Here is a 10,932-nt window from a genome sequence, read left to right on the forward strand (position 1 = left end):
CTCGCTGGATGTGCGCGCGACACACCTCTCGCTCCTATTAGGAAACCGCGCAAGAACGGGACGAAGCGACGCGTCCTACAATGCAAGACAGGCAGCGGCACGAGAGGGCCAACTTTGGCCGGCAGCCCACCTGCAAGACTGGCAGCCGCTCTCCTGCCCAGGCAAGGTGCGCAAAGCATCAAGGGCGCGCCAGGCCGGAGCGCCAGGCAGGCCGAGCAGCGCGCAAGACGCGCACCCTCGCAGGCCCGGCTGCCCGGCGCCAGCTCGGCTTTTCGGGGCCCCTCTGGTTCTCCGAGAGCGCAGAGCAGCGATGCCTCGGCGGGCCTGACGGCGGCCCCTTCCCGCTTCCCTTCGCGGCCGGGGTGAAGCCAGGCGAGGCGGCGTCCTCGGCTGACCCGGGTTCGGGCGAGGGCGGCTCTGGCGCGCCGAGGGGAGGCGCCTCGCCAGGGCCGGAGCTGCTGCCGCGGCCGCCGCTGCTCCAGACGCCGGCGCGGGACGCTCCCTCCAGCGCACCAGCAGAAGCCAGCAGGCCCGGCGAGGTCCGGCGCAAGGCGAAGGCCCCAGGGGGACGTGGTTCCTGCACCGCGCCCCGCTTGCGCGCATCTCTCCGCCCGACCCTCCCGGCTGCGTCGAGGTGAGGCTGGGGGGGGGCGCGGGGGAGGCTTGGCAGGCTGCGGGGGGGGGGGGTAGAGGTAGGTCAATACATTGAGACAAAGGGGATGGCGGTGCGGGGGGGGGTCCTGGGCTTGTGCGAGAGACGCCCCCCCCCCGTTTGCACCAATTCTTTAACCCAGCTCTTTTTCACTCGCGTTCACGCGAAGGTGGCTTCTTGCGGGGCGTCTCTCCGCGCAGGGCCTCAGCCGCTCTCAGTGGTGGTTTTAGGTGCCATCATGGGGAGCCTCTGAGCGCGTGCAGAGTGTACTTCGCGCCCGCCTCCCTGAACGATCAACTACTCCCACCTGTTATCTGCGGGGAAGAAAGTGTTTCCCAGGTCAGGAGAGGCGAGGGATTGCACGCAGACTTGAGATCAGCCATCACACATGCTCCGTATTTCATGCACACATTTTTTTCCTTTAAAAAATGGAATTTTTTTATCTATGCAGGGTACACAACGAATATTTCTGAAACTGTATGTAAGATCGTTGTAATATTGTTGGGCTTTGGAGGGTCCACCCCCAGTGTAAACATGCATAGTGTGTGTTGTTGTGGCTGCACAAGCAATATTATATTTCGGTATATTATTATTATTATTATTATTATTATTATTATTATTATTATTATTATTATTACTGTTCTTGTTCTTGTTTGCCTGTCTGACTGGGCTGTCCCAGACACTCTGGGTAATTCCCAACAGAATATTAAAAACATAATAAAACATCAAACATTAAGAACTTCCCTTCAGTGGGCCCTAAATAGCAGGCCATGCAAGCTGTAGTGCAACAGGTGTTGCCAATGGGCAGGTACCATCCGGACAGGTCTGTGGGGCAGGACTGAACAGAGTGAACAGGGGAGGGGCCTCCCTTACCACATTGTGAAGTACGGTAAGTGAAGCAATGTACATTTCCATCTAAAGGGTATGCGCATGCAAGACAATTACAGTCCTGAGTCTAAACTTGCCTACTTGCCCCACTGGGTGCTCACAGCCTCCCACATGACATGGCAAGGGATTCTGGGGCACACCTTGAATTATGTGGGGCAGCAAAATCTCCAGGGTTGGCCTTCACAGTGTTGTGTTTGGATACCTTTGGAGTGCTGCACCTACATACATGGGTGAGATTGTCAGCACAAACCTAACCGTGTCTGCTCAGAAATAAGTCCTGCTGAGTTCATTGGGGCTTACTCCCAGGTAGGCGAGGTTAGAATTGTCACCTATGGATGTGCAAGGCTTTGAGGAAGGCTGGCAGTAAGTGTAGTTGCTCTGCTTGTTCCATATAACGGACTTAACATAGGGGGATGTAAGAAATATCTTTCTGTTTGCTCTGCAGTTATATTCCTGACCTTGCGCAGAACTCAGTGTAGTTCAAAAGCTTGCATACTTCCTGTATCTCCAAAAGATATGAAGATTCAGAGCCACCGGTTACAGAACTGGCAATTTGTGAAGATAAAGAGAGCCGTGCGAATTCTTGTATTAATTATTTAATTAAACCGACACATGACTTTGAACAGCACTATTCCCCCAATAACTATGGCACAGCTAGCTTCTTTTCCTTTCATCCGACTCAAAACTGCTTCATTTCTTTAATGTGCTCAGACAAAACTCTGGTTTCAGCCTCACCTTGACAAGGAAGTGTTGACACCTCCCAGCGATTGGGCTTGGCGGTGGTTAGCAGCTGTCATTCAAAGCAACCTTTTACCTGTCAAAACAAAGACCTAGAAAGAGAGGTGTATCTTACATAACCCAAAAGTGTGCTTTTTGCGCTCCTCGTATAGTAGTTGTGTAGTAGATGTGGGTGGGTGTTTTTTGTTATTGGAGTTTTCCTGGTCTTTTTTTTTTCTTTCTTGGAACAAACTGCGCGTTCTTCCCAGCCTTCCTCCTTTGGCAGGACGGCACATGCAGTCCTGACCGTGGACTGGAATGTTCCCAGCAACTCGGGTAAATGGGAGTTTTGTGGGAGGGAGGGAACTGTTATGGCGGAGTGACCTAGTTAACAGCATTGCCTAGAAGAGGGAGAGAAGGAAGAAGGGATCTGAGGTCACTGGCTCACTCCTTCAGCCCAGGAAGAGACATACAATGAAATCCTATGCATGTCTGCTTAGAAGTAAGTCCCATTTGAGCTCAGTGGGAGTTAATCCTGAAGCTCCACGCTGAGGAGGGGCTGGAGATGAATTACCGTATTTTTCGCACCATAGGACGCACCGGACAATAGGACGCACCTTGTTTTAGAGGGGGGAGAACAAGGGAAAAAAATTCTCCCCCTCTCTGCCCAGCGCCCCTTCAGCGAAGCGGCAGGAAGCGCTGCGCAGAGAGTGGGAGAATTTTCCCCCTCTTGTTTTCCCGCTCTAAAACAAGGTGCCGTTTAAGGTGCGTTCAGGCGGCTACCTTGGAAGCCTGGAGAGCGAGAGGGGTCAGTGCGCACCGACCCCTCTCTCTCTCTCCAGGCTTCAGGTTCCTTTCGACCTGCTCTTTGGGGCTGGCGGGGGGAAGCCCACCACCAGCCCCAAAGAGCAGGTCAGGGAGCAGCGGAAAGGCGCGCAGCGGAGAGGCTCCTGCCATAGCCGCGCGTCACCTCTCCAGCCAGGAGAGGGCCGCGGGGCTATGGTGTCTTCGCTCCATAGGACGCACACACATTTCCCCTTCATTTTTGAAGGGGAAGAAGTGCGTCCTATAGAGCGAAAAATACGGTACTTCTTGATTGTTTTGGAATCTGATCTCCACCTAAAACAATTGTAATCTGTAGTGGGGATTGTTTCCTGTTCCGCCACATTTTTTCCTGGTGTATTTTTATATACAGGATGTTCTTTTCTTTTTTTTAATAATTTTTTTATTGGCTTTTATACATATTTTCCAGCATAACATCCTTTCAAATTTTTTTGCTAGCATAGCCTAAGACTTCCTTCAACCTCTGATGGTTTTCTAAAGTCTTTCTAATTATGCATTTTGTTACTATAATTATTGCTATAAACTCAAATTTCCAATACATCTAGTCTTAATTCTTTTCACAATAATTTATAAATCACTCCTTACAAAACTTCTTTTAGCCCTACAAGCAATGTCAATTGGTTACAATTGCTTTCCAAATATATCGAAAATTTCTTCCATTCCTTTAGGAAAGTCTGGTCCTGCTGGTTCCGAATTTTCCCTGTTAGTCTCACCATCTTAGCATAGTTCATCAGTTTCTCTTGCCACTCTTCTTTAGTTGGTATTTCTTCTTGTTTCCATCTTTGGGCTAATAGTATCCTTGCTGCATTTATCACATATAAAAACAATTGTTTTTATCATTCTTATGAATTTCTGTACCCACCATACCCAATAGAAGGGCTTCTGGTTTTTTAACAAATGTATATTTCAACATTTTTTTTATCTCATTATAAATCATTTCCCAGAAGTCCTTCACTTTCTTACATTTCCACCACATATGTTAAAAGGTACCCTCATATACAGGGATGCGGGTGGCGCTGTGGGTTAAACCACAGAGCCTGGGGCTTGCCGATCAGAAGGTCGGTGGTTCGAATCTCCTCAACAGGGTGAGCTCCCGTTGCTCGGTCCCTGCTCCTGCCAACCTAGCAGTTCGAAAGCACATCAAAGTGCAAGTAGATAAATAGGTACCGCTCCGGCGGGAAGGTAAATGACGTTTCCGTGTGCTGCTCTGGTTCGCCAGAAGCGGCTTAGTCATGCTGGCCACATGACCCGGAAAAACTGTCTGCAGACAAACGTTGGCTCCCTCGGCCAATAAAGCGAGATGAGCGCCGCAACCCCAGAGTCGGCCGCAACTGGACCTAATGGTCAGGGGTCCCTTTACCTTTACCTGACCCTCATATACAGTATGTTCAGTGTGGTGTAGTGCCTAGCATTTGGGGCATAGGAGGAGATCTGGGTTCAAATGGTCATGAAATTCACCCGGACACCTTGAGTCAGATGCACAGGCACACACAAGCACATTATCCATGCCCAAGGGCTTTTTTTTCAAGGGTTACTCAAGGGTACCCAGTACTTGCACCTTTCACCTCCAAATGTTAAAAGTGTAGCACATACTGTAACAACTTCATGGCGAGTACGGCATCCTTTTTCCTTTTTAAAAAAGCACTGCATGTAACCCAGTGTTTCCCAGCCTTGAGTCTCCAGCTGTTTACAATTCCCATCATCCCTGCCCACTGGTCCTGCTAGCTAGGGATTATGGGAGTTGTAGTCCAAAAAGAGCTGGAGCCCCAGGGTTGGAGAACATTGATATAGCCTATCCATCTAATACAGTGGTACCTCAGGTTAAGAATGTAGTTTGTTCTGGAAGTCCGTTCTTAACCTGAAACTGTTCTTAACCTGAGGTACCACTTTAGATAATGGGGCCTCATCCTGAAGCAAAGTTCTTAACCCGAGGTACTATTTCTGGGTTAGCGGAGTCTGTAACCAGAAGCATCTGTAACCTGAAGCATCTGTAACCCAAGATACCACTGTACCACTATTTTGAGGATGACCATGGGAGAAGGACGGAGTAAAACATAGAGGGTTTTAGGGCACATCAGGCTCACTCACTGATATCCAGTCACTCCTGTGGAGATGGATGGCTAAAAAAATATATCAGCTACTCTAGCAATGAGGTTTTGCTAGACTGGTGTCCAGGTGTAATCCTCTACACTGCCAGACCAGTGCTAGGCTGTGACTGGTCCATGGTCACCCAGTGAGCTTCATGACTGAGTGGGGATTTGAACCCTGATCTCCCAGGGTAACCACACTGACTTTCTAGAGTTCTTCTGCTATGGAGCAGCTATATAAATTAAGTAGGTAAATAAATATGGGGGAAGCAAAATGTCAGAGAAGAATCTGAAAAAAATTCCTTGAAGCTTGAAATAGTTTTATTTGATGTTTTATTCTGTTGTCAACTACGCTGAGATTTTTTTTCTTTAAAATATAAAGTGGTATAGAAATGAAATGAATAATAATAATAGTAAATTTCATAAAATTTCATAAAAGAAAAATAGTGGCTAGACATTCCATTGTGATGCTAGGTTTAAGGCGCCATTTGGCAATTAGCTTATACAATGGTACCTTGGGTTACAAACACTTCGGGTTACAGACTCCGCTAACCCGGATATAGTACCTTGGGTACCTCAGGTTAAGAACGTTTTCAGGTTAAGAAAGGACCTCAGGAACAAATTAAGTTCGTAACCAGAGGTACCACTGTATATCTGAGTTTCCAACACTGTGCCAGACCAATAAAGAACAGCAAGTGTCAGAACACCACTTGCCACCTACAGTCCCAGCTTAAATAATAACAATAATGAATAATAATTTTATTATTTACCGTGTACCCCGCCCATTTAGCTGGGTTTCCCCAGCCGCTCTGGGTGGCTTACAGCACATAAAAATGGTAAAACATGAGACATTAAAAATCACTCCCATGTATGTTGGTGGTACTGCCTTGTATGTATGCAGGGTGCAGGGGTACCCCCCCAAAAATAATACGTATGTGTGAGCCAGGGCAAAGTTTCTATAAAAGGAGGAAGAGCTCTAGCTCAGTGGCAGAGCACGTCCTTTGCAGGCACAGAGACCCCAGGCCCATCCCTAGCATTTTCCGGTTGGGTTGGGGGAAAGATCCCTGGCTCAAACCCTGGGGAGCTGCTGCCAGTCAGTGTAGACAGTACTGTGCCAGATGGAGCCATGGTCTGACTCTGTATAATCAGCTTCCTGTCTTCCATGTATCATCCATCTAGAAAATGGTATTTCCCTCTTGTGGGTCTCAGACGCTGGATTGTCCTTGCCTACAAACAGCCTTGATCCAAAACAACTACAGGCCACGTAACAAAAAACAGGGACCAGACCCAGCAATAAACCCAAATGCCGATTCTATCCACTCTGGCAACACCATTTAAAAAAAATATTTGGGGAGGATTGCAGCTAAGTGGGAGAGCTCATGCTTTGCATGCCACCCCAGCATCTTCAGGGAGAACTGGGGGCAAAGACTCCTGCCTGCAACCCTGGAGAGCAGCTGCCAATACTGAGCTGCATGGATTAATTGTCCCATTTCTCTGATGCTCCTGATGATGTGGCCTTGACTCAACACAAGCCCCCCCCCATCAATCTGTTAAATCCCATCCCAACTGTCTTTTGTCCCACATTTCTATCCCCCCCCCAAATTTTTTTATTGAGTTTCACAAAATTATAAACACACAAACAAATAAACAAACAAACATAAATCATAACCTTATTAAGACTAATCTTATTAACATTGTTAAGTGACTTCCTCGTGTCCCTCTAGTTGAATTTCAATGCATATCATTTTAACGGTTTTCCAAATCAGTATTCTTATAAAATTAACTTAATCACTTAACATCTTTGTTTCTTTTCAATTCAGCGTTAAACTTATTAATTCATCACATTACATATTTAAATCCTAAGCCTATCTAGTATTTGCAAGCTTTTTCCAATTAGTTTAACTTAACATATTTGACTAAATAATCATTAAATTTCGTCCATTCTTCCTGGTACTCCTCCTCCTTCTGGTCACGGACTCTTCCAGTCAGGTTGGCCAGCTCTGAAAAATCCATCATCTTCATCTGCCATTCTTCCACTGTTGGTATTTCTTGCGTTTTCCACTTCTTAGCTAATAAAATTAGCTAATAATAATTTAACACATTTCTTGGGCAATTCCGAACCTATTATTCCAAGAAGAAAGGCCTCTGGTTTCTTAATAAATGTATATTTCAACATTTTTTTCAATTCGTTATAAATCTTTTCCCAGAAGTCTTTCACCTTGGGGCTGGTCCATCACATATGATAGAAAGTACCTTCTTTTTCTTTATATTTGCAATACAGATTATCACAGTTATGGTAAATCTTTGCTAATTTAACAGGGGTCAAATACCATCTATACATCATTTTCATTATATTTTCCTTTAACATTGTACATGCAGTGAACTTGACCCCTTTCTTCCACAGTCTTTCTCTTTTGTCCCACATTTCTAGGCACAGGTCCAGGCTTTAAAACTCCGTGTCCGAGTAGTGGGTTTTTGTTGTTGTTGTTTTGTCCCGGCACTTTCCCCAGGAAAACCCACATATTACTGCTGAATCAGAGCAAAGGGCAATTGGGTTTTCCACAGACCTGTGCTGGAAAAGCGTGGCACAAAAGGAAGTCTGGATGCGCCCCCAAGTCGCCACTGACTTGCTTCAGATTTGGGGTGTAACCTCGACTTCTGCCTCTGTCCTTTAAAAGTTCACCCTTTTTTAGCAGTAATACTCAGCGTTTACATTACATTGGCACCCTCTGACCAGTCACATGTGCTCCTTTGTGGTTCTTCTAACAACTACATAAGGTAGACATGGGTTTTTATCTCCAGAATGCAGATGGATGAGCTCTTGGCAGGCGCAAGGTTCAAACTGGGGACGTCTTGGTTTTGTAGCTCAGTCTCTTAGTATTGCCAAGTATTTCTCCAGCGTAGGAAATATTGGTGTGTTTGAACTCCTGCTTATCAAGTCTCTTTTGGATCTCAGCGACTCATCTCTGAAAACACATCATAAATAGCAGTCTGCCTTATTACATGACTGTTGTAAGGATAAATGTGGGTTGCGTAGCTAAAAACAGCTTTAGGAATGACTAATAATATTGACATTTCCAGCCTCTTTGGCACTGCCTTACATATTTGTGGGTTTGTTCGAACACTAAGCAACCTCTTGGCAATGTTAACTCTTGCTGGGACACCTGGGAAACCTGCAGAGGTCACGGTTGGACCTTTGAAAAAGTTCCTTCTGCCCCGAGGTCCTCTTTATTTCCCAGGTGCACACACTGAGAGAAAACAGCCCTAGCATGCTCTCAACCACTTGCTCTCCTTTCTTCCCACCCCACAGACTTTGAGGGAATGGACCTGCCCCTGGAGGACCCTGCAGCCCAGCCTCAACGGGAGCTTCCGCAGCCGCTTCCACCAGCCCACGTGTGTGAGCTGCGCACTGCGGTGTCCTGCTTTGCCGAAGAGACCGTCTCGCTGCTCTCAGTCAACGGCCTGCTAAGCCACTCCCTGCTCAGAACAGGAGGCAACGTTGGGCCTCAGCCAAGGGAGCCTGGGGGCTCCTCCAGCACGGCCCGGCGCAAGCGGGAATTCACCCCGGATGACAAGAAGGATGACGGCTACTGGGACAAGAGGAAGAAGAACAATGAAGCGGCCAAGCGCTCTCGGGAGAAGCGGCGGGTCAGCGACCTAGCGCTGGAGGGCCGGGTGCTGGCGCTGCTGGAGGAGAACGCTCGCCTCAAGGCAGAGCTATTGGCCCTCAAGTTCCGCTTCGGCCTGATCCGGGACCCGGCTGAGCCTCACCAGCCCGTGATTGCTCTTGCCACCGAGATCCACCAGCCACCAGCCCCACCCCAGCACTACCCTGTGGCTCCTGACACACCCCACTATGCTTGCCCTTTCCGCCCAGAGCCAGCCACCAGCTCTGAGGATTCTGGTTTCTCCACGCCAGGCAGTTCCAGCATGGGCAGCCCTGTATTTTTTGAGGAGCGCGACAGGGCAGAGGAAGGGGGTGCCTACGACGGGCACTGCCTGGTGCCCGATGCCCCAAGCGAGGGAGCTGACGTGGGTCGGGTTGGCCGCTACGAGTCCGGGGAGAGCGTCAAAGGCCTCCCCCACAAGCTGCGCTTCAAAATGGCTGGGGGGGCCGAGGAGACGGGTGGGGAGCAACCTGGACCTTACACGCCCTCTCCACCGGTAGGAACCTGGAGGGCCCCAGCTTCACGGGAGGAGCAGGGGAATGTCGCCGGCCCTGTGGGCACAATGGCCTTTGAGAATTGCTGTGAGACGGAGGCTCCCGGCGCCCAGCTGCCCGCCCCGCCGGGGCCTGAGTACCAGGCGGAAAACAGCACCTTGCGAAGCCAGCTAGCATCACTTTCAGCTGAAGTGGCTCAGCTGAAAAAGCTCTTCGCTGAACAGATCCTGATCAAAATGAACTGAACTGGGGTGGGCAGGGTGCGAGACTGAAGGGTGGCAACATAGGGGTTAATCTCCCCCTCCCCCAATCTCCAGAACGATATAAAAAAAAAAAGGGTATTCTGTGTTTGTATAGAATTTGGCCCTGCGTGGTCAGTTTTCATCTGTTTAAATTAATTCAAGCCACAGCAACAGCCCTCCTTTAGAATATGTGTTCCTCATCACCGTGGCCCTGTCTTAGTGACTTCCATGTTTTCTTACGTTCAGGGAACTTTTATCTTCTATCTGCATGACCTTCTCTTGTCCCCATCCCTTGTGCATTTTGGAAGATTCTGGGAGGTGTTTTAGGTGACAAACACTCAGCTTTTGTGCAGCAAATGCCCATCTGTGTTGAGGAAGTTCGAGGAGTGGGGCATGGCAATCTCTCCTTCCAAGAATTTCATCAGCCATTGCCTGTCTTTTCATTTGAGGAACCTCAATAAGCTTCCAGGGTTCTGGAGAACAGAGTTTGGGAGACACTGTACTGTTCAAGCGTAAGAGCGACCACCCCAATGCATCTGAACTAGTCCTGACTCCCTAGAGAACAGCTAGTTGTTGCCTCAACCACAATGGGGGTCCCTTCTGGACCACACACTTCAAAAGAATCCTGGGAACCAGAAAAGGGATGGACTGTTAAACCACTTGGGGAATTGTAGATCTGTTTTAAGTGATTAGTGTATCCCTGTTTGGTGGTGGTTGTTGTTCTTGCTAGGCTGGGAAACTGAAGTAGAACAGGTGAGTGCCCAGGTGTCAGTGGGAGTTGATGTCCCTTTCAGAAACTGCCAGGCCAAGAACCTGACCTGGTGAACGAATGAGAGGAAATGGACTGAAGGTCTGGTCGAAGGAGAGGCAGCCAATGGGACGATTCCATTCCTCGTACCTTTCCTGCCTCTTTCATTGCTCTGCCTGGAAGCCAAACCCTCTGACTGTGGACACTTTGCGATGGAGGACAGGCACTTTGCACATGTTTAAAAACAACTCTCCTTTTGATTCTTTGATCATGCTTCAGAGTGGAACCTCACCACTGAGAACGTTCAGATTTTGGTTGATTTTAACCGTCTACTTTTTAAACTAATCATTTTGGTGATTTAAATAAATCTGTGTATTGCCATGATCTAATAATGAGCTCGTTTTTTTGAGAGAAAAATGCAACTTTTGTTTATTATTAAAATAAAAGTTACCACGCAGCTGTAGAAGGGAAGACTGTTTTGCTTTTTCATTCCTTGTCACAGCAAACGCCAGAATCAAGAGCGGCTCCTGAAATAAACACATCAGGAAATAAGCATAAGAACTCGTGGCCTTCCTGAGGCCTATTGGCACCTG

General features: G+C 48.1%; 1 protein-coding gene across 1 annotated transcript; it reads left to right on the forward strand.

Moving 5' to 3' along the window:
- Positions 1 to 477: 477 nt before the first annotated feature.
- On the forward strand, positions 478 to 10,723 carry LOC128404945 (uncharacterized). Its single transcript, XM_053371048.1, has 2 exons — positions 478 to 634; positions 8,498 to 10,723. Exon 2 carries the CDS (start codon positions 8,509 to 8,511, stop codon positions 9,592 to 9,594), a length of 1,086 nt encoding a protein of 361 aa, XP_053227023.1. The 5' UTR covers positions 478 to 634; positions 8,498 to 8,508; the 3' UTR covers positions 9,595 to 10,723.
- Positions 10,724 to 10,932: the final 209 nt, after the last annotated feature.

This window comes from Podarcis raffonei, chromosome 17 (genome assembly GCF_027172205.1).
Source record: "Podarcis raffonei isolate rPodRaf1 chromosome 17, rPodRaf1.pri, whole genome shotgun sequence".
Taxonomy (NCBI): Eukaryota; Metazoa; Chordata; class Lepidosauria; order Squamata; family Lacertidae; genus Podarcis; species Podarcis raffonei.

What these genes read in the sequence shown, in the direction of transcription:
- LOC128404945 (XM_053371048.1), top strand. Translation starts at nt 8,509, where the DNA reads ATGGACCTGCCCCTGGAGGACCCTGCAGCCCAGCCTCAACGGGAGCTT.